At 37.4% G+C, this 27534-nt stretch overlaps 1 protein-coding gene across 11 annotated transcripts in view; it reads right to left on the bottom strand.

The window, feature by feature from the left end:
* Positions 1-27534, bottom strand: part of LOC148653629 (gephyrin) — a 502682-nt gene that overhangs the window by 233056 nt on the left and 242092 nt on the right. For all 11 annotated transcript variants that reach the window (XM_088648883.1, XM_088648886.1, XM_088648885.1 and 8 more), the window contains exon 3: positions 15206-15263. In XM_088648883.1, coding sequence (XP_088505009.1) covers positions 15206-15263 — 58 coding nt within the window. The remainder of the gene's footprint in view (positions 1-15205; positions 15264-27534) is intronic.

Below are 27534 nucleotides of genomic sequence, written 5' to 3'. Positions count from 1 at the left end.
GCACAACATTTTCCACATACTCCTTTGGAGTTTAGTAATTCTAATGAAGGCTCATATCCTTTTAATTCTGCAGTTCATAGCAAGTCGTCATGGCCCGATCAATATCTCATTAACTGTGAATTCAGGAAAATCATTTTCTCATTTAAAGTGGTGTATTTCAAGGAAATACGCTAAGGCATTTGTGAAAACAATGACATATTTGGTTTTTACCAAATAACACAAACCCAGCAGCAGCTGAACAGTTCATTGCCACAAAAAGCTTTGGCATGCTAATAAGGTCTCAATAAAGGGATCAATAAATCTTTTTCGGACAAACATTTAATTACGAGACTCCACTGCACCGAGATACGTTTGCCCCCTCCAGAAATTAGTGAAAAGTGCACTGTAAATAAAATATAATTCTCTAAATCACTGAACCATTCAATGCTAACTCAACTGATATGGCTATAATCATGTTATTCTGAGGAGTTGCAATTTCTGAAGTAGGGAGTCTTGAAACAGAGCAACTATCAATTATATTTGTTATAGTTGTAGAAATCTGACATCTGCAATTTTTAATGGGGTTTTATGCAGGACCCTCTAAAGACCACATCAACTGACCAAAATGAGTTTCAGTAAATCAGATAATTTGCACATTTGAGACAAACACGACCAGCAATGTATAAAAAATGTTACATTTAAATTATTTTGGGGTGTTACTTCAGCATTAAATGAACCAAATCCCTCCTAAATGTACATCTGGAAAAAGAGCAAAGAAATCATTATATAGTTACTTTTTACATATGTTTGTTTGAAAAGTATGTGTTCTGCTTTTTTGTATTCTTTTTATTTAGTATTAAAGCATACAACAATTTTAGATCATAGTTATTAAAAAAGAGTAATTGAATTTTGTGGTGTATTTGATTTACAGTAGAAAAGTGTGTGATTTTGATCACCACTTTACAAAAAATGAATTGCTAGTTTGTCCAGAATATAATAACCAGATACACTCCTAGGCTTGAAGGGATGTGTTACACAATCTAAATAGAGGCCACAAAATAATCTTTTTAGTCTTGTGTAAAAAATACTTGACTCCAAAGTAATCAAAGCCCTCAGAGTTAAAATGATTAAAGTCAACCCAATAGAATTCTTGAAAATGAAGAATGAAACATGAAAAAGAAAATTAAGGAAAAGTGGAGTTAAAACCAATTAATGAGGCATTTCTTTACACCAAGCATTGAAGAAGTTTTAAACAAGTCATGCAGCCATTATGTGGAAACTACCACCCTAGCTTCTCTCAGGAAATGGCTGGATGAGAATCTACTAGCAATAAAATAATGGGCTAAGGTTTGTGTTTGCAGTCTCTCTCTCATTATGCATCCTATCATGTTAATGCCAATCTAAAATATTTCATTTATATTAAGTTTACAAAACATTCTTGTGCATGGATAGATTGAGGTTTTTGTTATTAGCCTCTCGTTACTTTGATGAGCGTTGTGATATATGTGAATTAAACTCTTCAAAGTCAGTAGTTTTTTTAAGTGCTCACATTGATGCTGTAGGACTAGGTATTAAGCTAGTAGAAGGCAACAATCATTATATATTTATTACATGTATTTGAAAACTGAACCACTTACAATCACATCTCACAAATCAATATGCTTGACTTTGTTGCCTTAACACCATGACTCTGAAAAGAGACAATATAAAAGGTCCAGGACAAAATGCCTTGTCCTGAAACTAGCATTCCTGCATATGAAATCAAGAACTCTTTTGTTGTACCAAGAGCTCAGAAGATACAGTATTTGAATAGTCTCCTCCAAGACTGGACATTAACATGTAACTGTTGAAAAGCTGACTGCTTTGTCTGTTTTTGGCTGCGATTGTAACAGATTCACATGATAAATCCATTCTATAATCACAGAACTTACTTTATAATTTCATTTGGGCTCTTCCGTCTAGCATGCGATGTCAACCATGCGATGCTGTTAACTAAATGATGCTTCTGCACATTTTGATAACTCCTACATTCCGGCTTGTGTTGCGGTACATGAATATAATTATATCGTTATAAATTTCTTTAGATACGCGATTCCATATTATATTCCCTTTTAATCAAATTTTAAAAGTATGCTTGTTGACTCCGGTATCACGTTAGTTAAAGACTTCGATGCTTAAAATGTTTAGGGAGAAATGGAATACTGGTGTGTATTTTTTCTTTAAAGTACCGAGATCAGCCATATACTGTTTGTTTATGTTCCAAAATTAATATCGTTTATGGCCTTCACACGCGTTACAGTATGCTCCTATTCTTTTTATGCTCAGCTACTAAGATTTCCCTTCAGTGGTAAAATTCCATATAAATATTCAATACTAAAACGGGCACAGTAAAGACATTTAAATCTTTCTACGACCGACCAACACACTACGAGTGCCCCTGTCGGTCAACCAATCACGTGCCGCTGTATTTTGCATCAATGCGCGTCACGATGCGCGAGGCCGTAGCCAATTACCTCCGGTACGTGTCTTTGCCGCTCACTTTGAATGGCTGCATCTGTATTGATCTTTTTTATTACGGTAGGTGCAGTCGTGATATGATTATAAGTGATTATTAGGCAAATTAGTAAGTTAAAATGCATCAGGGCTGTTTATTACTAATTCTTGGTTTATATATATCATTCTAAAGTCATATTTTGAAAGTCATCAGTACTTCACTTTGGGTTTGTGATTGATCTTATACACTATCTAGAATACAATTTCCAGATATTCATAAATAACAGATAATAATGACCAGAGGTTTTCAAAGTAATACTGAAATGATTGATGGTGTTTCAGAGGTGATAAAAATATTTTTATGAACTATTTTCTTCCTTGTTTAAACTTTTTCACTGACTATCCCTCATGGCTGAAGATTACTATTTTCCATGAGGCCAATGGTGATAAATAAAGTCAACATTAAATTAGCAAATTGTCTTGTAGTTTGATCAAGTGTGGTCTTTTGAGATATCTGGTTCATCATTAACTACTGTGATTAAAGCTGCTTCTATTTTTCATATTATACACAAACACGCTGTTTGGCTTTTTTATTGACCCCTCCCATTGGCATGACGTGTTAGCCCAAGTCATGATCATAGATCGGTATATACACTACTGTATATTTGTAAAACAATATTCCATCAGGATACTAAAATAATATATAATATCATATATTATAAATAACATATAATTTGAATTTAATTTTTTACATGATTTAAATACTTTTTACAGATTCATATTGAATCCTAATATAACAGAAAAATATATACAGTAATTTATCAAAGATTATAATGACACCAACCCAGCCATGCAGGGTTACTCCTGCATGCCGGTCCCCAGCCCGGACAAATAGGGAGGGTTGGGGAAAGACCTGGCAACCTAACCTAGAAAAACATCGCCATGTAAATTCATGGAAAATCTCTCACGTTTCAAATATGGTACCCAATGGTAGGCCCCCCAGGCCAGCAGGTATCCAAAAAGCGACTGGGGAAGAGCAAGGATCATTTGCGAGTAATCCGGGATTTTATTACACAAATGATGGAAATCCTTCGAGAAGCCCAGATGCTGATGCTGCCTGCGATGAAAGAAAGAATCTGCGCTGCACGAAAACGCACAAGATCTCAACATGGAACGTCCGTGGAATGAGTCAAGGGAAACTGGACATCATCAAGCGAGAAACGATCAGACTCAACATAGATTTGCTTGGAATTAGTGAATTACACTGGAAAGATAACGGCCACTTCAAATTGGACGATTTTTCAGTGTATTATTCTGGGCATCAAGAACTTAGAAGAAACGTAGTGGCGTCTCATAGCACAGAATAACATAGCCCATGCAGTCAAGAGCTACACCACCATCAGAGACCACATAATGGCCATCCGTATCCATGGAAAACCGCTAAATGTCACGGTTTTACAAGTCTATGCTCCAACAACAGATGCTCCAGAAGATGAAAGCAAACAATTTTATGCCAAAATCGAGGAAGCACTGCAACAAGTGCCCAAAAAGGATATCATTTATATCATGGGCGATTTCAACGCGAAGGTCGACAGTCAGGAAGAGGCGAACATCATAGACCGGTGTGGATTGGGTGAAAGGAACGAATCTGGTGATCGTTTGGTCCAATTATGTCATGAAAACCATCTCAGGGTCTCAAATACGTGGTTCATGCAACCGAAACACCGTCTGTACACCTGGACAGCCCCCAATGGACAGCATTGCAATCAGATAGATTACATTCTTTGCAGTCAACGCTGGAGAAGTTCAGTCCTCGCCATCAAAACTTTCCCTGGTGCTGGCTGCGGTTCTGACAATGAACTGCTTGTAGCCACCATCAAGGTAAAATTCTGCAACATCAAAAAGAATGCTCCATCAAAGCGTTTTGATTTCTCCAAGGTACCTGTTTCATACGCAGTCGCAGTGAAGAACAGATTCGAACTGCTTGGCAATGAAGACAAACAGCCGGACGAATTGTGGCAGGAATTCCAATCCACGATTATCAAAACAGCGCAGGAACACATACCATACAAGAAGCTAGAGAAAAGGAGCAAGTGGCTGTCGGCAGAAACCATCAAAATCGCCAATCAAAGAAGAGCAGCCAAAGCTGCTGGGGACCGAGACGAGGCTAGGAGGCTAAATGTGGAATTTCAAAGAGCAGCAAGGAAGGACAAAGAAGCATACTGGGATCAGCAAGGTCACACCAGAAATCTCTTTGCGCAGGTCAAGAAAATTCAAACTTCTTTCACTGCCCGCAAAGGAGCAATCAAAGACAAGAACGGGAAGGTCCTGACTGGCCAGCAATGCATCAGAAGCAAATGGTGAGAATACACGGAAGAGTTGTATGCAAGCACTAGCGACCCTGAGCAACCCCACGACGACCCAGTGGAAATGGAGCCAGCTATCCTGGATGAGGAAGTCGTATGGGCGCTGAAGCAGTTACCAAACAACAAGGCACCTGGTATTGACTGCATCCCAGCAGAAATGTTGAGGCCTGTTCCACCAGTGGCTATCAAAGCAATCTGCCAGAAGATCTGGGAAACCAGCAGGTGGCCAAAGGATTGGAAGAGATCATTATTCATCCCGCTGCCTAAGAAAGGTGACGCAAGGAACTGTTGCAACTATCGTACAATAGCCCTGATTCCTCATGCGAGCAAAGTCCTTCTGAAGATCATACAGCAGTGTCTGCGCCTAGTCATTGAAGCAGAACTACCTGACTCGCAAGCAGGGTTCAAACGAGGTCGTGGTACTCGTGACCATATCACAAATCTGCGGTGGATTATGGAGAAATGTCATGAACATCAGAAAAACATCTACATTTGCTTCATCGACTACAGTAAGGCATTCGACTGCATCGAACACAATAAGCTATGGAAGGCCCTGCAAGAACTGGGAGGGCCAGCACACTTGATCCAGCTGATAAGATCCTTTTATAAAGACCAAGAAGCAACTGTTTGAACACAACATGGAGACACTGAATGGTTCAAAATCGAGAAAGTTGTGCGACAAGGCTGTATTCTGTCCCCTTTTCTTTTCAATCTTTACGTATAAATGATCATGAGGAAATTAGATCTGGAAGAATCGGAAATCGGTGTCAAGATTGGAGGCAGAAATATTAATAATCTCCGCTATGCTGATGATACAACATTACTGGCGGAAATGGAAGATGGCCTGAAATACCTCATATTAAGAATCAAAAAGGAAAGTGAAAAGATTGGTCTACACCTCAACATCAAAAAGACGAAGATCATGACAACAGCTGGAAATGGAGCAGTCAAAATAACCATCAATAGTGAAGAGATTGAATGCGTCAAGGTTTTCTGCTTCCTGGCATCCATGATCGACCAAACTGGAGACTGCGGCCCTGAAATCAGGCGACGAATTGCGTTAGGCTGTAGTGCGATGCTGAGCATGCACCAAATCTGGAAGAGCAAAGAAATCAGCCTCACAACCAAATGCAAAATGGTCCATGCTATTGTGTTCCCTATATCAATGTATGGGTGTGAAAGCTGGACCCTGAAAAAAGCTGACCAAAAGAGGATGGATGCTTTCGAGCTATGGTGCTGGAGAAGACTGTTGCGGATACCATGGACAGCAAGGGTCACCAATAAAGAGGCTCTGGAGCACATCACGCCAGAAATTTCGCTTGTTGGGAAAGACACCAGATTCCGGCTCACTTATTTTGGTCTCATGATGCGATCAGATTCACTGGAGAAAGCAATGATGCTTGGAATGCTTGGAATGGTCAGTGGAACAAGAAGACGAGGCTGCCAAAGAACGTGGTGGCTCGACGCCATCAAAACGGACACTGGCTTAGGCATTGAACAGCTGAAAGAGAAAGTCCAAGACAGGAAAGCGTGGCGAGAGATGGCCCATAGAATCACAGAGAGAATCAAAAACATTATAATGACACCAATAATAACACTAAAAATAAATTACTAAAATCTTAAGAAATCCAACCAATAGTATCAAGCGGTAAAACAAGTATGAGAAGCCAAATTCAGGTCAGGTGATTTCTTCAATGTTAGAGCCCATTATACAGCTCATCCAACCTTCAGTTGAACAATACAACCTGATTTGTGGTATTTTTGTCTAAATGTGGAGCATTCTTTTGGCCTTTTCTGTAACAAAGTGCTAGTGTATTGCAACAAGGTTGTGATATAAAAAATGAGGAAACCATAGGTGAAACTGAGCAAGTGAGTGTACATCTTAGTGAAAACAATAGGTTAGCTCTGCTTAAAACAATGCAGTGTATAACCCAAATGATTAGTGGTTTTCTATGCCATAGAGATTTCATTGGTTAGCATGTAAGCTTTACAGTAGATGATCAGATGTTTCACAGACGTAGCGATAGTGCGTAATTCTGTGATCGGATCAATTAATTTGATTGCTGGTTACCTTATATTTATTTTTAAAAATGAAATAAAAAATAAGATACAATGATGAGTTCCTGCCTAACTCAAACATTGGGTGACTTTAAAAGCTGGTATGGACACGTGCTCCGCAGCAATGACACATCAATGGCAAAGACCGCCCTCGAATTGAATGTGGAAGGCTGCCGGCCCCGTGGACAACCATTTACGCGCTGGCTGGATCGGCTGAAAGACGACATGCGCCTCGCAAAAGTCACCTGCCGAGACGCCGCAGACCGTACGAAGTGGAAAAATCGGTGCAAAAAAGCAGACCCCACATAAGTGGGAAAATGTGAAGAAGAAGAGATACGCAATTCCATATTATATTCCCTATTAATTAAATTCTAAAAGTATGCGTTTCTTTTACTGCGATAACGAGCACAAGTATTCATGGAAAATGTTAATCTCTTTACTCACTTAACTTTGAATGTGTTGTGGTATTTAGAAATACCAACAAATTCAATATAGTGTCGATAATATTTACTATTTTAGTTTTTCAAAGAAATGTTTATTTGTTCAAAGAAAACTCGTGGCGACAGCTGGGTTCAAACCCCCTACCTCCAGCATGCAAGGCACACACCTAACCCATTATACCAACACACAACTTGACAACTTAAGCTGTAGCTGCAACAGGCAGGCAAAATGTTTTCACATAATCAGGGGAGAATGAGTTAAACTGATGCAGATGTTTACAAAGAAAGTGTACTACTGTGATAATTTGAGCTATATGAATATAATTATATAATTATTAATTTCTTTAGATACGCGATTCCATATTATTTTTCCTTTTAATAAAATTCTAAAAAGTATGCATTTTTTAGTGCAATAACGAGAGCAAATATTCATAGAAAAAGTTAAAACATTATACATTTTTATAAAGTATATAAACTTAATATAGTCAGGAGGAGCACGTAAAAACGTTTCCAAAGTAACCACAGTATGTAACCAAATGAAAGACTTTGATACTTAAAATTTTTATGAAGAAAGTGGAATACTGGTGTGTATTTTTTATTTAAACTACCAAAACCAGCTGTATATAGTTTACATAATATATTTATGTTACTAAATTAATATTGTTTATGACCTTCAATGCTCAGCTACTAAAATGTCCCTTTAGTTATAAAATTACATATTAAAATTCAATATTAAGTGGATTAAAACATGCATAGTAAAGAGATTAAATGTGGTAGTGATGAATGAAAGTAAACAACAGTGTACTCATTTCTGATACAACAAATGGAAATGCTAAAATAAGACATATTTATTTTAAAAAAGTGAATAAGAGACTGGTACGTAAAAAGGACAAAATAACACACAGGGAAAAGGAACTTGAGCGGTGCCAAAGGAAAGAAAATAACAAACAAAATGGAGCTGGCTAATAAAGTGAGGGGAAGCTGGCCTAAGTATCAAAACACAAACCTGAAACACTTGGTCTCCAGAGTCTTCTAACTCCATAGCTTAACCTTCACTGACTACCCAAAACCATACAAGACAAAAGGCACGTCCTAAACTAGTGTTTCTAATACAAAGACCAACTAAGTGTGCACAATGTACCTAACCCTAACCCTATACTAACCCTTAACACAAAAGTTCACACAAATACAAAAGTGAACTAGGAATACAAATAAGGGAAAACAAGTGTAGACAAGGAATAGGGTACAAAAGAGCAAAGAGGTTGATATAACACGTTTGGGCAAGGTTGGGTGAAATAAAGGATAATACAAATAAACAAAAGTACGAGGAGACAAACACAAACCTACAAAGCCGAAGCTATACAAAAACACACACACGAAGCGAAACTAACAAAACTGAAGATAAGTGAAGCCAAAGCAAAATGAAAGCATGCAAAACTAAACCAAAGCTGAGCCGAGCAGAACCTAAGTCAAGCGAAAGGCCCCTTCATTCTGAAAACCTCCAAGTTAAATACTGAAGAAGTTGAGTTCTGATTGGTCGAGAAGCTGATTACGAATGACGTAATACGGCAAGCTGGATGAATTAATGAACCAATGAGGAGGAAGAACAACCAAAGTCAGGAAGTGTGGAAGCTACCATCAAAACAAACACACATGGACTACACTAGGACGTAACAGGTATGTGCACTTATAGTGGGAGCTGATTCATCTGGACTTTGCAAGGAATGGCCTTTAATACTACTTTTATTACTACAAATAATAATCATATACGTTGGATTTATATAGTGATTTTGATCTAAAAGGATCTCAAGTTGCTTTACATATAGGATGGGTCAGAGAAGTAAGAAACAGCTGCACCAAGTAAATTAAGAGCCTAGATTTAATGTATTATCTGCAGCATCCTACAGCACAGTGTCTCTCCAGTCTGACACCTACTAGTCCATCAATGTAATATACTATCTGTTTTTGTTTAGATAGCTCCCATTCCAGTACATAACTTGGGTCAATTAACATCTAACAATTAAAAAAAAAACATTTTACCCGACTCATGTCCCATGGATCAAGCAATTAAATTGACTTGTGAACAGCCAGGTGTTTGGACAATGACCTCCTAGTCAATGCTTCTAAAACCAGGGAAATCATCATTGACTTCCGATGCATCCAGAACACAAAACTTCCAATCTTAATTAATCATCTTCCAATAGAGACAACAAACTCCTCTAAAAACAGTGATCTTAAATGGAGCACCAACACTGACCACACAGTTAAGAAAGCACAGCAGAGGATGTTTTTTTCTTAGGCAACTCAAAAAACACAGAGTGAACTGACAACTCCTCCTTCACTTTTACAGAGCCATAATCCAAAGTGTTCTGACAACCTCCTGTCTGGTATGGGAACTTGGATAACTACTCAAAAGGGAAACTGGAAAGGATTGTGTCCAAAGCTGCAAAAATTGTTGGCTTCCATTTCATCTCTCTATTCAAGCCGTATCTCCAATCATGCCAAGAAAATCATCTCAGACCCCTCTCATCCAGCTCATAATCTTATTCAGCTTCTCCCTTCTGGAAAACGTTTCAAATCCTTCCTCTCAAGGACTGCCCGCTTCAACCTCAGCCTCTTTCCCACTGCCATACGAACTAAGAATTCATGATGAAATCTGAATTCCATTGTATAAATATTCTGCTACATGGAAAGTTTTTTACATATGTATGTGACGATTCTTGGTTGTCTTCTGTCCTATTTATATTTGTACTGTATATGTTGTATGTATGTCTCATCTGTGTTCTTTTCTGTACCAAAAGCAAATTCCACCAACTTTTATTGTGTGGCAATAAAGAATAATGTATCTACTGAAGCTGAATGGTTAAGAAAAAATACACTACCAGCGTCAAGCTGTGTCTTAAGTAATCAAAAAGACAGCTTCAAAATCTTACTTAAATCCAACTAAGAAAAGATTAAACCAACATAAGCAACAAACATGAAATAACACTTACTTTTTAGAAAATAAAACACAACAAAGGGTGTTTTATTTGCTAACAATATATTTAAGACTTTTCTCAATAGAAATCCCTGTTGTTAGTGTACACATCACTGCCTATGTTAGACCACTCAATCTTATGTTCTTCCCACAGCTCATCTACTGTTAAAATAATACACCATAGAGGACATAAAGCACATGAGCTCCACATCCCCTGCTTGATCACTTGATCAGATCTATAGTTTTCTGTTATTTGTTAGCATTATAAGAATAATTAATTTTGTCTGAAAATGAAATGCCATTTTTTTTCTGATCAATTATAGATTTAAAATAGAAATATAATTAACGGCACTTCACTTCAACACCACTTTGTTGTAAGGCATTTGTTGTATAATACCTTACAATTTTCTTCTTTATGTGGCTAACATCACTTTTGGATTCTTTAGATAACACAACAAAGAAAACAAAGATACTATTATGCAAGATGATATGGTTATGCACTTAGAGAACAAGAAGCACGTCTCTACACAAAAAGTGGTAGATGTCTCAAAGAAAATTTATCTTAGTTTAGTTTAGAAGCTGACAGCACCACACTATCAATTGTGACAAGTCAATAGCACAGTAGAACCAAAATTCCCTGAATTTGTTACAACTTATCATTTGGCAACCTCAAGAGCTTAAGAAAATACATTTTACAAATATTAAATATTACAAATGAGAGGTGGCCATTTGGTCCATATAGCCCATTTTGGTAATTATAAGTTAATTGAGTCAAAGATCTCCTACACATGTTTCTTGAATGAAACCATAAACCATATTTTTTGCTTGTGCCCATATTTGTGCTTGTTTCTGGTTTGTTTCACAGTTCATTTTGAACACTTGTATCATAGTTATCATAGAACTTTGAAAGGTTCAATACCCTTCAGCCTGCCAGTCTTCCCTTAAGCCCTGAAATGGATTTAATTGCTCTGCTCTGGACTGAATCCAGAGCAGAAAAGTCTTTCTATAATGACCAACATCTTCCACAATATTCTGTATGAGGCCTAATAGTGTGTTAGACAATTTTAACATATCACTTAGTTTAAATTTTACACTTTCAGCTATGCAGTATAGCCCAGAATGTTGTTTGCCTTTTTATTTGCTTTTTATTTGTCTATAAGATGAAAATGACCTGTCAACAATTACCAAAGTATTTTTATATGTAGCCTCTTCTAGCTCAGCATTTCCCATTCGTATGCATATTTTATTTTTTACTACATGCAAGAAAATCACTGCATTTGTCTAAATTGACCACAATCTGCCATCTGTTTGCTCAGTCATGGAGTTTTATAAAAAATATGAATTTCATTTGCATTTTAATTGACATGTAACAGAAGACAGACTTATTGGTCTATAAGGTTTTCTATAAGGTTTTCTTTTTAAGAATGGGCACTATATCAGCAATTCTCATAGAAGAACCCCAGGAAATAAATATTACAAATGAGATGAGGCCATTAAGCCCATCTAGCCCATTTGGTAGTTAGAAATTTATTAATACAAATATCTCTTACAGCCATTCTTGAAAGTAAACAGAGTCTATCAAAGAAATCACTGGCTTCATCAACATGGCTACGGTACTTTCCATACTACCATAACCTTTTGGGACAAGAAGTACCACCTCTTCTCAGTTTTAAATGCGCTTCCAAATACAGCCATTCAAAATGCGCGGGCGATACCGCATTATTTTCCGGTGCGCTGTACGCAGTCTACCGCGAGTTACCGGTAAATACCGCTAGTTACCGTAAATTCTCCTATAATACCGCAAGCAAAATAATAGTATCCGGAATTTCCGCAAGGTGGAGCTAATTAAGTTCAACCTCTCATGTTTGAGCTGTCACCATCAAAGTCTTTAACAAAGATATTACTAATAGTATTAATAATGAATGATCTTGGACAAGCTGTAAGTGTAAACTCAAAGTATTGCCCTGGTCCACATTCTTTTTTTCATTGACCGTCTTTTTAAAAGTAACACCACAGCATTTCGCAATTAATGCAGATCAGTAAATCAAGGGACAAAACAGTTATTGCGCCCGGCTCCTCAATGGGCTTTGACGTGCTAATGCGTTGGTTTAACAGTCCGGGTGTGGCAATGTTTTTTATTATTGTTATAGAGAAACATGATCAGTTTTTCCCCGGTTCAGAAAAAAAGATCTAAAGTACTGTACTGTATACAAGTTTGTCACTCTTCTCATCCCCTCTTTGCTAAATGGCTTTTGAATAGAGTCACATGAAGAGAGAGGTGAAACAGCCCTACACAGCCCTGTCGCAGTACACAAATATAATTATATCTTAGAAACTTCTTTAGATACGCGATTCTTTTAATACAGTCTTTGCTGTGCTCTAGAGGATCCTTGTGATATTTCGAGCTCTGGTTGAATGATAAGTGTCGCAGTTTAAATAATTTTCGTAGTTAGAAATTATGGAACGCTCTGTTAAAAGCAAGGGAGTTTTTATGTCCGTTGCAGTTTTTTTGCAACATGAATATAATTATATCATTATTAATTTCTTTAGATACGCGATTCCATATTATATTCCCTTTTAATCAAATTCTAAAAGTATGCTTGTTGACTCCGGTATCACGTTAGTTAAAGACTTCGATGCTTAAAATGTTTAGGGAGAAATGGAATACTGGTGTGTATGTTTTCTTTAAAGTACCGAGACCAGCCATATACTGTATGTTTAAGTTCCAAAATTAATATCGTTTATGGCCTTCACACGCGTTGCAGTATTCTCCTATTCTTTTTATGCTCAGGTACTAAGATTTCTCTTCAGTGGTAAAATTCCATATAAATATTCAATACTACAACGGGCACAGTAAAGACGTTTACTGTAAATCTTTCTACGACAGACCAACGGACCACGAGTGCCCCTGTCGGTCAACCAATCACGTACCGCGGTACCGCGTGTCATCGTGCGTCACAATGCGCGACGCCGTAGCCAATTACCTCCGGTACGTGTGTGTACCGCGCACTTTGAATGGCTGCATCTGTACTTTCCACTTGTATCCTCTGGTTTGTGTTTCACAGTTCATGACTGTTGTATTGTAGAACAATACTTCAGCAATTCTCCAGTCTCTTAGGTACTACCCTTGCCTTATGAGACAGTTGGCCAATTGTGTCATTTGTTTGTGTCAATTGCTTCTGAATAACATCTAGCAGTTACTTAAGTACAATTGATAAAATACATCAGGATTTATTAATCCTAAGTGTTTCTTGTACCAAAAACATTTTTCTCTCTTCTATACTGGTACTATCCAATACAGAATTCTGTCCTTTCTGTGGACGTTTTACTAAATCTGAGAAAATTTCCTTTTAATACATCACTCATTTTCCTTTCATTATATAGACACTTCTTCTCATATATATTTTCATGCTGTCATGCTTGACAGTTCCTTTGCTCTTTGTAGTACTGAAAGAACTTATTTCAATCCCCATTTCATTTCTTTCTTGACCTTTGTAATATTGTTAATAATAAACGCATTTGCAAGGCAGTGTACGTTTTAAAACTGGATCAAGATGTTTTTCAATCATTTTATAAAGTGCCTTTTCACTTATATTTTTCCTAATTGATTTGTTGAACCATTTTGGTTATTGTTTTATAGCTTTTGATTTACTTACCTTTTGGATATTTTTTCTGTATTGTAAATTAAAACTTGCCATCTATCTTCCACTGTTTTAATACTATATCCACCCTATCCCATTTTACTTCTCTTAAGCTCTCATTCAAAAAAGGTCTTTGAAAATCTTTGGACCAGTCTTACTGTCCCACTGTAATGATATTAGATAAGCTTGAGAGGTGAGTGGAAAAGAAAAGTATCAAGCATTCATATGTTCCATGACAGACAAGTCAGTGCTGATACTCTGACAAGGGTGTATGACAGAATGAGTTGTGTGCACCAGTAAATACTAACAAGAACTCTTACTGTGATGTGAGCAGCTGAAGTAAAATGCAGACACAACACATCACATACAGTACAGTATGTTGCCTTTTCCTTTGAGAAAGCTACTCTTCTCCCTTTTTAGCTCAGTAGGACTATTCAGACGTCCCCATTACTCTGACCAAGCAGAGTATTCCTTAATAAATCTGTCTCTATTTTTCCTGTCAAAAACATAAAAGCACATTTACAATCTGGTTAATTCTGCTTCTGCAAAGACCTCAGCCTTTGCGGACCAACTAAGAAAAATGACAATTCTGAAATCTCATTTTACCTCTATATTGATACTTTTGCTGGTACTTGAAAAGAGCACTTGTGTGTTAATAAGAAATGCTATTCATTTGCATGTTTTCTGAAAACTTCAACGTTCACAGTAGTGGATAGTGCAGTGAGTGAGTAGTGCAGTGGATAACACTTTCCAGCATCTGATATTTATTGAAATTCTGGATATCTAAGTAAAGTTAAATGATTAATGTCTCATGTAACAAATTATCACCATGTTACTATAGCTGTAGCATTTGCCTTGCTTCTTTTCATCACTTAAAGAAGGAGCAAAAAAACAGAATGTGTTTAAAGTTTAATGTTTAGTATGACCCAGTTAATCTTGTAAGGCTGAGGTGCATTTTTTGAATCGTTCATTACCAATACAATTTTTGCAAATTAAGGTATTTGAAGCAGTGAATGTAAAGACGCAGGTTAGTGTTCAGCTCTAGAATGAAGTGAACTCCCTAATGGCACAGAAACACATTTGCTGCATCCATCTATTTGTTAGTCCAGGTCCAGAGTCAAGTGTAGACTGTAACATTGAGGACACTGAGACTACTGTCAATGCCACCCTGACTCCCAGAAAAAACAATAAACAGTTATCAGTAAACATTTAAACAGTTTATACTATAATGGAAAATAAATATCCCATTACCTTAATTTCATCTATTTCATCTGGAACAATTTTGTAGGCAGATACAGTTCCTCCCATCCTAAAGAGAAAAAGATAAAGCCTTTAATGAAAATAATGACAAGAAATTTAATGTAATGTTTAAGCAATTGACATAAATTCAAACACTGAAAAAGAATAATTCTACTTTCACCAATATTTACCTAAAATTAATTTAGATTACAAATTGTTACCACTAAAAAATGTGTAAAACAAACATCAGTATTATACGAAGTCAATCTGAGTTTGCGAAAATCTTTTAGCCAAATTCAGCAAAATATATTGAGCTTTGCTGACGTATAGCCAGCATTTTGAAATACAGTCAAATGGCTATAATTTACAACTTTTGTTCAGGAGGAAACATTTCTGCATAAGATATTCTTCAAGGATAAGCTCTTCAAACCCTGAAATATTTCTTACCCTTTTTTGTTTACATACGCTTGTGAATCCATGCATGATTCTTAAAGACTTCTCATGCAAAGATTTGTATGAGATATGGATTTTTATTGCAGTCTATTGTTAGAGGTTTATTAGGAAACTTAAATGTATATTTACATACACAATACATGTATGTAAAAGTGCTAAACATCATCTTAAAAAAATACAGTGCACCCCACAAATTTACATAAGAACGACAATTGTTAAAAATCTACTTGAACCAGTTGCAGTTTGCACAACTAGCACCCAAATCTCATACGAAGAATACAACAGACTTGGGATGCACTTTTAAATATGTAATCTTCCATGTGATTGATCACAGTGCTGCTGAAATACCATGGATAATAATGCAATTGAGAACAATCTGTTTACTCTGCTAAATTAAATTATTGTATGTATATTCAGTCCATATTTGTCACTTTAGCAAATTGTAGTACTTTGTCTACATTTAACATAAAAAAATAAATTTGAAAGCATTATGAAGTATGCTCGATGAAAAATGTGAAAACGTTGCAGGGGGTGAATACTTCTGCAAATTACTGTATACCATTACTTGAAAATAATTTAATATATTCCCAATTGCATGTTCAAGGTTTAATATTTGATAGGCAGCAGTAATCATTTATCCAGGCACACACATGGTATACAGAAATATTGTAATTCACATTATACTTTCATAATGGATTTTCATGCAGCACTTGCTGCTTGACCTTCTTCTTTCCAGTCTGGCTTTCACTTGGCACACTTGATAGAAACTTCACTCTGTCACTGATTCTCTTGACTTGCCTTGTACTCCCAATCCCCCCACCCCCTTAATCTCAATAAATATTAATCTCTCTCCTGGTTTTTGTAACTGTGGTTAACTCTACTCCCCTGAGTTCTATCCTGTGTTCCCTAACTGCTTTGGCACCTTTTCACTTATCTTTGTACAGTACACAATGCACATACAGTGCCTTGCGAAAGTATTCGGCCCCCTTGAACTTTTCAACCTTTTGCCACATTTCAGGCTTCAAACATAAAGATATAAATTTTTTATTTTATGTGAAGAATCACCAACAAGTGGGACACAATTGTGAAGTGGAACGAAATCTATTGGATTTTTGAAACTTTTTTAACTAATAAAAAAATGAAAAGTGGGGCGTGCAAAATTATTCGGCCCCTTTACTTTCAGTGCAGCAAACTCACTCCAGAAGTTCAGCGAGGATCTCTGAATGATCCAATGTTGTCCTAAATGACTGATGGTGATAAATAGAATCCACCTGTGTGTAATCAAGTCTCTGTATAAATGCACCTGCTCTGTGATAGTCTCAAGGTTCTGTTGAAAGCGCAGAGAGCATCATGAAGACCAAGGAACACACCAGGCAGGTCCGTAATACTGTTGTGGAGAAGTTTAAAGCCGGATTTGGATACAAAAAGATTTCCCAAGCTTCAAACATCCCAAGGAGCACTGTGCAAGCGATCATCTTGAAATGGAAGGAGTATCAGACCACTGCAAATCTACCAAGACCTGGCCGTCCCTCTAAACTTTCAGCTCAGACAAGGAGAAGACTGATCAGAGATGCAGCCAAGAGGCCCATGATCACTCTGGATGAACTGCAGAGAACTACAGCTGAGGTGGGAGAGTCTGTCCATAGGACAACAATCAGTCTTACACTGCACAAATCTGGCCTTTATGGAAGAGTGGCAAGAAGAAAGCCATTTCTCAAAGATATCCATAAAAAGTCTCGTCTAAAGTTTGCCACAAGCCACCTGGGAGACACCCCAAACATGTGGAAGAAGGTGCTCTGGTCAGATGAAACCAAAATCGAACTTTTTGGCCACAATGCAAAACGATATGTTTGGCGTAAAAGCAACACAGCTCATCACCCTCAACACACCATCCCCACTGTCAAACATGGTGGTGGCAGCATCATGGTTTGGGCCTGCTTTTCTTCAGCAGGGACAGGGAAGATGGTTAAAATTGAGGGGAAGATGGATGCAGCCAAATACAGGACCATTCTGGATCAAAACCTGTTGGAGTCTGCAAAAGACCTGAAACTGGGACGGAGATTTATCTTCCAACAAGACAATGATCCCAAACATACAGCAAAATCTACAAAGGAATGGTTCACAAATAAACGTATCCAGGTGTTTGAATGGCCAAGTCAAAGTCCAGACCTGAATCCAATCGAGAATCTGTGGAAAGAGCTGAAAACTGCTGTTCACAAACGCTCTCCATCCAATCTCACTGAGCTCGAGCTGTTTTGCAAGGAAGAATGGGCAAGAATTTCAGTCTCTCGATGTGCAAAACTGATAGAGACATACCCCAAGCGACTTGCAGCTGTAATCGCAGCAAAAGGTGGCTCTACAAAGTATTAACGCAAGGGGGCCAAATAATTTTGCACGCCCCACTTTTCATTTTTTTATTAGTTAAAAAAGTTTCAAAAATCCAATAGATTTCGTTCCACTTCACAATTGTGTCCCACTTGTTGGTGATTCTTCACATAAAATAAAAAATTTATATCTTTATGTTTGAAGCCTGAAATGTGGCAAAAGGTTGAAAAGTTCAAGGGGGCCGAATACTTTCGCAAGGCACTGTATATGCACAATGTTCATATATTCCCCTTTTCCTTCACTGATACTCGTGTTTCTTATGTCTTTGTCTGTCTGGTAGACATCTCATCCCGGATGCACTCTCGTTATCTTAAACTCATCCTCACAACAGATTTACTTCTCTCTCTCCTACTTCCAACATTTTTGGCAGTATGATCCTGCCACTTATTTCTTAAGCAGTTAGTAGAATATAGTGTTCCTTACTAATTAGTGTACATAACTCTTAGGTTCCTAGTACTCTCCCATCTGGGCTACTGCAACATCTTGATGACCAGATGCCTTGCCAAAGTCATTTACCAACTCCAACCCATCCGGAATTTTGCAGCTTGTCAAATCTTTTCTTTTGCTTGCTTTTCTTATGTTACTTCATGACTCTAGGCTCTCCACTGGCTTCTTCCCTGCCTCCAAACATCCAACTCAAAGTCCAAAACTGTCTCAATTACTTCAAATCTTTACTCTTTCATCTCTCTCTGTATCCCCAGCTTCCATCTCACTGCTACTCTCTGTACCCGATCTCCATTCTCCGCCCTCAATCCTCAGTGATGGACTGAACCATTCACAGAAGATGAACTTCTTCAGAACTGATCAGTCCCTAACCACCCTTTGGAATCTGTTCAAGACTCATTGGTTTAGACAGAGCCTTTGACCAATGTGCTAGCTTTAATGTCAATTTCTTAATTTATTCACAATGATGAGTGTAGAATGGAGTGTCTGTTATAAATCTTATGACAGAATTAGAAGCAATTATTTAAACCACATTACCATAGTTCATGATTGGGAGAACAATTATTTACTGTAAATTAATGTATGCATATATAAATGTGCAAAACACAATTTATTGTAATAAAATAATAATAAAGAAAACCAGATCTAGACTTTAGATTGGAATTAATCAATATGAGCTTGAAAGCAAAGAACTGGACAGATAGAATTTCAAACCATTATTTGCTTAAATGTTGCTTAAAAGTGACAAATGGATGGCCTGACATTCTCGGTGAGAATTTGCTTATACAATACCAAATATTTTGTTTGCTTGCATGTACGTTGTACATCAGTATGTTTTAGCTTTAATTACATTTTAATAATTTATTCACATTACCTTATCATACCGGTATGATTGTTTTTTGTATATACATAATGCATTTTTTATTTAAGCATCTGCTAAGCAGATTATTAATATATACTTTATTTAACAACACACATTAATTGTATTTTGGGTCTTGGCTAAGAGGCTTACCCTGATTTTATTCCTGATGTTATCACTAAAATAATAATAGAATCAACTAAATTCTATCAACTAAAAATAAAATAACCTAACATTAGATAACAGTATTAACAGATGCAAACTGAAATGACTTGAATGCAAAGGAGATAGCTCGTCCTGGGAGTTTCAGTTTGATAGGTATTACATTATATATTGCAAAATTCTCGACAGCACGTCAGTATATTTAGATAAGAAGGTGTTTTCAAATTACTATCCTCTAGCATACACAGGCAGCGATCAGTCAAAGAATAAAGATCCCAATAATGAGCGTAGTAGGGGATGCCAGTGATAAATCTTATGATAGAATCAGAGCCCATTATGTAAACCTACAGTCATGTGAAAAAGAATGTACACCCTCTTTCAATTTTATGGTTTTATATATCAAGACATAACAAAAAATTATCTGGTCCTTACCAGGTCCAAAAATTAGGTAAATCTCACCTCAGGTGACTAACAACACATAACAGATTCCACTATGTCATTATTTCATAAACAAAAAATAAGCCAACATGCAGAAACCATGTGTGAAAAACTAAGCACATCCCATGATTTAGTAGCTTGTAGAACCACCTTTAGCAGCAATAGCTTGAAGTAATCATTTTCCAAGAGTTTCTCAGTCTCTCACATCGTTTTGGACGAACTTTGGCCCAGTCGTCTTTACAACATTGCTTCAGTTCATTGCTGTTTGAGGGAATTTGTTTATGCACAGCTCTCTTAAGGTCCAGCCACAGCATCTCAATGGGGTTTAGATCTGGACTTTGACTTGGCCATTCCAACACCTTGATTCTTTTCTTTTTCAGCCATTCAGTTGTACTATAGATTTGCTGGTGTGCTTGGGATCATTGTCCTGTTGCATGACCCAGTTTCGGCCAAGCTTTAGCTGTCAGACAGACGGCCTCACATTTGTCTCTAGAATACTTTGGTATAAAGTGGAGTTCATGGTCGACTCGCAGACTGCACGGTGCCCAGGTCCTGTGGCTGCAAAACAAGCCCAAATCATGACCCCTCCACCACCGTGCTTGATGGTTGGTATGAAGTGTTTATGGCGATACACTGTGTTTGGTTTTTGCCAAACATGGCATTGTGCAAAATGACAAAACTTTGGTCTTGTCTGTCCAAAGGACAATGTTCCAAAAATCTTGTGGTTTGTTCAGATGCAACTTTGCAAACCTCATTCTCACTGTAGAATGATGGATTTAAAATAGTTTGGAAATGGTTTTATAACCCTTCCCAGATTGATGGGCAGCAACAATTGCTTCTCTGAGTTCATTGCTGATGTCTTTTCTCCTTGGCATGGTGTTAACACACACCTGAATTCTCCAGACCACCAAACTGCCAAAAGTTCTGCTTTTATAGAGGTGGTCACACTTCCTGATGATCAACTAATCAAGTGCATTTGATTAGGAGCACCTGGCTGCTAATTACTTAATTTGTCTCACATGGTTTCTGCATTTTGGCTTACTTAATATGAATAATGACATAGTGAAATCTCTTCTGTGTTGTTTGTTATCTGAGGCTAGATTTATCTAAATATAGAAGTTGGTGAGGACCAGACGATTGTTAATTATTCCCTGATATCTTTTAATTGAAAGATTCATACTATATAGGTGATTGTACTTTCTTTTTCACATGACTGTATACTGGCTCTACTGAACTGCCTTATGAGAGCAGTTAAAAATGTATTGCAGAAACTATATACAGTAAGTACTGTATATATATAGTGCTTATAGAAAATCTATGCACCTTTTCCAAAGTAACACATTTTGAGGCCTAACAGCCTGAAATTAGTATACATTTTGGAAGTTCAAGAAAAGCATTAATTTTAATTTAACAACGTTGACATATTAAGAAACTGTAATTCCAAAAATTATATTGGTGCTTCATAAACTATTTCTTTGCACTGTAGAAAAATCATTTTGTTTTTAGGAGCATTAATATAAAGCTAATTTATGTTTTACTGTTTTGCAATTTTTTAACAGTTTATTAGAAATTATACCAATGCCCTATTGCTGCAATCAACAACAAACATTGCTGTTCTGACAAATTAAACTTTCCATTCCCTATTGGGTCTTGAAACTTTTTGAATTAGATGTTTTGCTTTAAATTAGATGTACCTGCTAACTTCCAGCAGTATTAGCCTGATAAGCACCAGTTGTGAAACACATTATTATGTTGGTTGTCTTTCTTCTGTTCATACTCTTTTACTGTACATTTACCCTTTCACGTCTCTCCTTTATCAGCGTGTCCAATGCTTCCTTCAACCACTGCTCATTTTATGCACTAGACTGGAAGAGACAAATGATCAGAGGTACAGAAGCAGCTGAACATTACCCTCTAGGGCAGAGGTTCGCAACCTATTACAGCATGCGGCCCACTTGACCGACCATAAAAACACAAGGACCCGGCAGTCTTCACCGTTTGAAACGGGCTAGCTCTATACCTCAGCAGTAGCATAATCGACACCGGTAATCAGAGAAAATACACATATACTGTACAAACTACAAACATGGCATTACAAAGACGTTTTATTGATTACAGAAGGAGTCCAGTCAGCACCTCACAAAAAATTAAATAAAAATAAGAAAAATATTGTAAAAACTAAGGCACCAGTACAAGTTAATTTCTTAATTATGATATCTCTCATACTTAACGTTAGCCTTGTCAGAAACAAAACTGAACGAGAGGAATCAAAAGGAACTGAATATTTGTACACAAGTGCGGGGTAGCCTTCTGTACCAATGAACTTATGAGGACATTGAGAAACAAAAAATGCACAATAAATAACAAAATAATTATAAATCAGAAGTATATGTTAACTTTCCATCCATTACATTATATTCAACACGTAGATTTTCCAGTGGACGCAAGAATGCACACTCAATAGCTTGCAACTAGCCCGGCTGTAAACACACCTTCTTTCTGGCTCACTTAGTGAGAGGGCTGGTTCTCCTTGATACATATCAAATGCTGGATGTTGGGCTGCAGAGACGTATTTTGTTTGACTTTAAAGCCTCATTTGATAACACTTCGGAACACAGCACACAGTGGCAGCGGCTCGTTCTCAGTTCCCATTTTCTCTTTTTTAGTTTGGGTTTGGATTTTGGGTTATCGGTATAAGACACTGAAGCGGTGCTTCTTTGCTTGTAGATGGGCCTTCCTCTGTGTCCTCGTAAGAGAACCAAACGCAAGGCACTTATCCATGACATGAAGCGTAGTTAGGCAGTTATACTACATTCTGCATTAGCTTTCTTGTCATGTCACATATAATAGCGCTAAATGGCGGTCACATCATGCCAGCATGCTAAACCATAATATATACAAATGTTTATATTATGTTATTTATATTATATATAATGTTACTGTATATATTTACGACTGTTTTACAATTACAGCCAGGGCTGGCGGAACCCATACTTGGGCTCGGGTGCAAGTAAATACAAAATCCCCTCCGGCTTCCTTTTGCCTCCACAGGTGTACACAATGCAAGAGAGCAGAATTCAAACAGGCTAACATACTGAACTTGACACTTAGTAATGAGCTGTTTAAAAGTTTTCAACTTGACTCGTCGTGCTTTCGTCGCAACAAACTTAGCGATGGTATCACTGAAATCCACCTGCCTTGCAGTACTGTTCTCTATAGACAGCAAAGCCAGAGCTGACAGTCTGTCCTGTGTCATGGTGGACCTTAGATAAGTTTTGTTCAATTTCAGTTTGGTAAACAAGCATTCAGCACTGGGGACAGCAACTGGAATTGTTAAAAACACTTGACATGCTATCACTGTGTCTGGAATAGGGGATTTCATATCTTTATTGACCAAATACTACAGTACTTCAAATGGAGTGTTGACTTCATTGGGGCGAAGATCAGACAAAATCCTTAATTCAGTTGCCAAATCTCCACCATGTCTCCTAAAACAAGGCAAGTTCGTTGCAGCTTCAGTTGAATTATCTCCGGTATTTTTAATGTCAAACAAAATGCCAAAAAGACGCCTGAATTCGCTCAAGAAAAAAAAAAGTCCTTCTGTCTCACTGATGACAGTGCCCAGTAAGCAATTGATAAAGTCCACTTTAAACTTTTCCTCTCTAATGGTCTTTTCTGTTCTTTGCGTTTCTCGCTGCCTGAGTTACATTTCTGGATCGCTTTCATGTTGCACACTAACGAACATAACTTAGTTAAATGTAAGCCTGTCTCTTGTTCAGTCTTGCAGAGGAACAGGTCACGTTATCCAATTCTACATAACTTGGAATTAACACGCCAATGACCAATTACAAATCTGCACAGCCGTGTTTCCTAGATCATTGTGTTTTAATTTTAAATATGCCAGACTAATATGGCTCTTGGCAACTACACTGCATTCCCCGCCCCAGACATACAAACCCTCGTTTATTTTACAGATGGTCTTTTCTCAATAAAAGCAACAGGCCCCCTTAGATCTGGGCCCGGGTGCAATTGCACTCATTGCAACTGCTGTAGCTCTGGCCCTCAATACAACAATCATTTCACAGCCCCCCTGCAGTACCTCAGGTTTTCAGCCCACAGGTTGAAAACCACTGCTCTAGGGTATTGCCTTACCCACCCATGTTGTTGATCTCTTGGGTAGTGCCTCTGAAAGACTGATGTTTGAAAGCTTGACCTTGTCAATGCCTTTAAGGATCTTGAATACTTGTATCAAGTTACCTTGATATCTTCTCTTAGATTAAAAAGGTTCTGCCCAGCAATTCATCTGGTTGCACCTCTCTGGACTGAGCCGTCTTTCTATAAACTTCAGACTAAATTGCACATCCATTGATTTGAATTCCACACTTTTCACTATATATTCCAACACTGATTGGCTTTTTGCTTTCCCACAGTGTCTAGAAGATTTAAATGATGGAGTCTTTTTTCATAGCTTTTTTAAAATCTCATATTTGTAGTTCAAGCATTTACTACCAAAGCACTGCATGTGTCTATTTTGAATGTTAAATGTTGCAAGGTGTTCACCCAGTCCTGAATTTGATCTAAACTTTACAACAACTCACAGAAAACATTTGCTCAACTGTTTGTGGAGATGTTGGATTTTGGTACATTGCTGGTTTACAAGTAATCTCATATACAGTAAAACATGATCTGTGACCTGCTGAACTTCTAGTTTTACACCCTAGCCCAGGCTTCCCTTCTATTCTTTTCTGTAAAAAGAATTTAAGTTTTATTTTCTTTCATGGAGGAAGCTTTTTTCATGTTTCCATGGCAGAGCTAACCATAATTTCTTAGCGATGATCATAAATATTTTGTACATGGATTGTAACAGATGGCATTACGTATCAAGGAATAGAAACTAGTGACATAATGAATTAGCTCTGTATCACCCCTCTTACTAACCTCAAGAATCATACTATGCTTTGCATTCCAAGAACACTATGCAGAGGAAGTGTGTCTTGAGGCCCCGGGATCTCATTTATACAAATGAGGCTAGGAACAGATTTCATTATATCCTTTCCTCAAATAAAAACAAAAAGAAAAGACAAACATAAGACAAAAAATTCAAATTCAAACTGTGAAATGCAAATGACAAGGAACAGAAATAATAAACACTTCTCTGGAACAAGTACAAAAAGTGATTTTTCTTTTTCATAATGTTTATTATATAGTTATTTCAATTATGTTAATCCACATATTTGTGTTTTTCTATGAATGAAAAACAGAATTAGTAGATGATTTCACTATGAAAAATGGAATAAAATACACTAAACAGGAAATGCAAAATTTCTTTCTTAAATTAGCTGGTAGCCACAGGGTTGCTATCTGCAAAGGTACTGTACATTGATTAAAGGTTAAATAGCTGCTCAACAACAAACTGAAAAGTCTTAATGATTTAAATGTTAAGTGTCACTTGTTCCCATATCCCATGTCTCTTTGCAAACTTCATTTGCAACTGGATTCTTGAGTTTGAAGGTTTGAGAGAAGAACAAAAATGCATATGTGCTGCAATTCATTACTGGGAGACACTACAAGAAATACAGTACAAGTGTTGCTTGCGCTGTCACAAAGAGTGTAGGACCACACAAAGTCTCTCAGGCAGAGGTGGGGGCATTATTATTATTTATAACCTTTTTTATAGTTTAAGTCCTGTTACTGTACCTCTGCTCTCTTCTTTTGAGTGTCTTGTTTTAAATGTCTCCATTCCCCACTACCTTCATTGCCCGGTCTGCAGGCCACCCAAACCTTATGAAGTCTTTTAAGGTGAGTTTGCTGAATTACTTTCATTTTTATGCCTCAAAATTAAGAGGATACATATACTTGGTGACTTTAATATACATATTAATTCAGGGTCTTCCAGTTCAGCTAAGGATTTCCTAGCTCTGTTGGGATGCTTTGTTCTAACCCAGTTTCTTCTTAGCCCAACACATAACAAAGGACACACCCTTGATTTAATAATTGCAAATAATTTAGTTTCTCACTTCTCTTCCCTTGAACTAGGCCTCTTTGATCACTTAGCTATTCTCTTCAATCTGGAATGACCTATTTTTAACATTTTCCCCTCACAAGATTTAGCAACTGGTGATCAGTTGATCAGCCTAGGATCACAAATTCTGTTCTATGCTCCTTATCATGTTTTTCTACTTCTGATGCTCTGGAGGACAAAATACATTTGCTTAATAGTGCTCTCTTATCTACCCTTGACACCTTCACTTGTCTAAAAACTCGAACCATCTCTTTTCTCGCCCTGTCCCCTAGTATACCAACCATCTATGATCAATGAAGGCAGTGTCCCAGAAACCTGAACATAGGTTGTGTCTATCTGGCCTAAGCGTACATTATCAGGTTTGGAAAGATTACTTGTCAGAATATAAGAATACAGTAGGGTCTGCTAGATCCACCCACTTCTTTCACATTATTGAAAATAACTATCACAACCCTAGACACCTTTTTTCTAGCATCAACAGACTGCTAAAGCCAAACTGTCCCACCACACTACCAGCCTCATTGCAACTTTGTAACAAATTCTTTAGCTCAAAGATCGACAACATCCAGCATCACATTCCCTCCACAATGCCATGTCACTTCCACACCTGCTCCCTGGTTGCCTAACTTTCCCTTCTCTCCAACTCCCTTCTTCTTGACTCTGTGTCCATCAGTAAAATGGTTTTGCATATGAAATCCATCACCTGCCTATTAGAGCCCAATTCAGTCATAACCCTAACCCACCACTTTATTTCAATCCTGTTTCACTTGTCTCTGCCCCATTGTCTTCAATATAATAAATGAATCATTGAGCACTGGTGTTAACCAACGGTCCACAAAACTGCTGCCATTACCCCTGTGTCAAAAATGCTAAACATGGCTCTGGACAATCTGAACATTTTTTGCCCCAAATTACCCTTTCTTGCAAAAATTCTAGAAAGTGCTGTTACAATTCAGACAAATTGTCACCTCATCGCAAATAAACTTTTCGAACCCCTCCAATCTTGCTTCCGACAACTTCACAGCACAAAAACAGCCCTGATCAAAATCACCAAATGATCTTCTAATAGCTTCTGATTCTGGTTCTCTCTCTATCCTCATTCTTCATTCTCTCTACTAGCATCTCCAACATAAAAGCATGGATGACTCAAAATTACCTTCATCTAAGCTGATGCTTATTGGCAACCCCCATCAACTTTGTAAAGCCAACACTGTAACCCTGTCTGTGGATGATTGTTCAAAATTGAAGAACTTGGGGATGATATTTGATTCTAGTGCAAGAGATCACATTACTCCTATTCTGGAGTCCTTGCACTGGCTTCCTGTCAGGTCGCATGTCAACTTCAAAATCCTAATGCTCACCTATAAGGCTCTGCATGACTTGGCACCTCAGTACCTGTCTGAGCTACTGTCATCCTACTCCTTACCTCGCAACCTTTGCTATTCTAATTCTGGTATCCTATCTGTCCCCCAAGCCTGTCTACACTATATGGGTGACAGGGCATTTTCCCATTATGCCTCAAAGCTCTGAAACTCTATCCTCAAATTTCAAATTTCAAATCTAGTCTCAAAACCTTAT

Source organism: Lepisosteus platostomus, chromosome 10 (assembly GCF_059453375.1).
Source record: "Lepisosteus platostomus isolate fLepPlt1 chromosome 10, fLepPlt1.hap1, whole genome shotgun sequence".
NCBI classification, from domain to species: domain Eukaryota; kingdom Metazoa; phylum Chordata; class Actinopteri; order Semionotiformes; family Lepisosteidae; genus Lepisosteus; species Lepisosteus platostomus.
The sequence above is the reverse complement of the archived record's forward strand: the minus strand, read 5'-3'. Positions and strand labels throughout refer to the sequence as shown.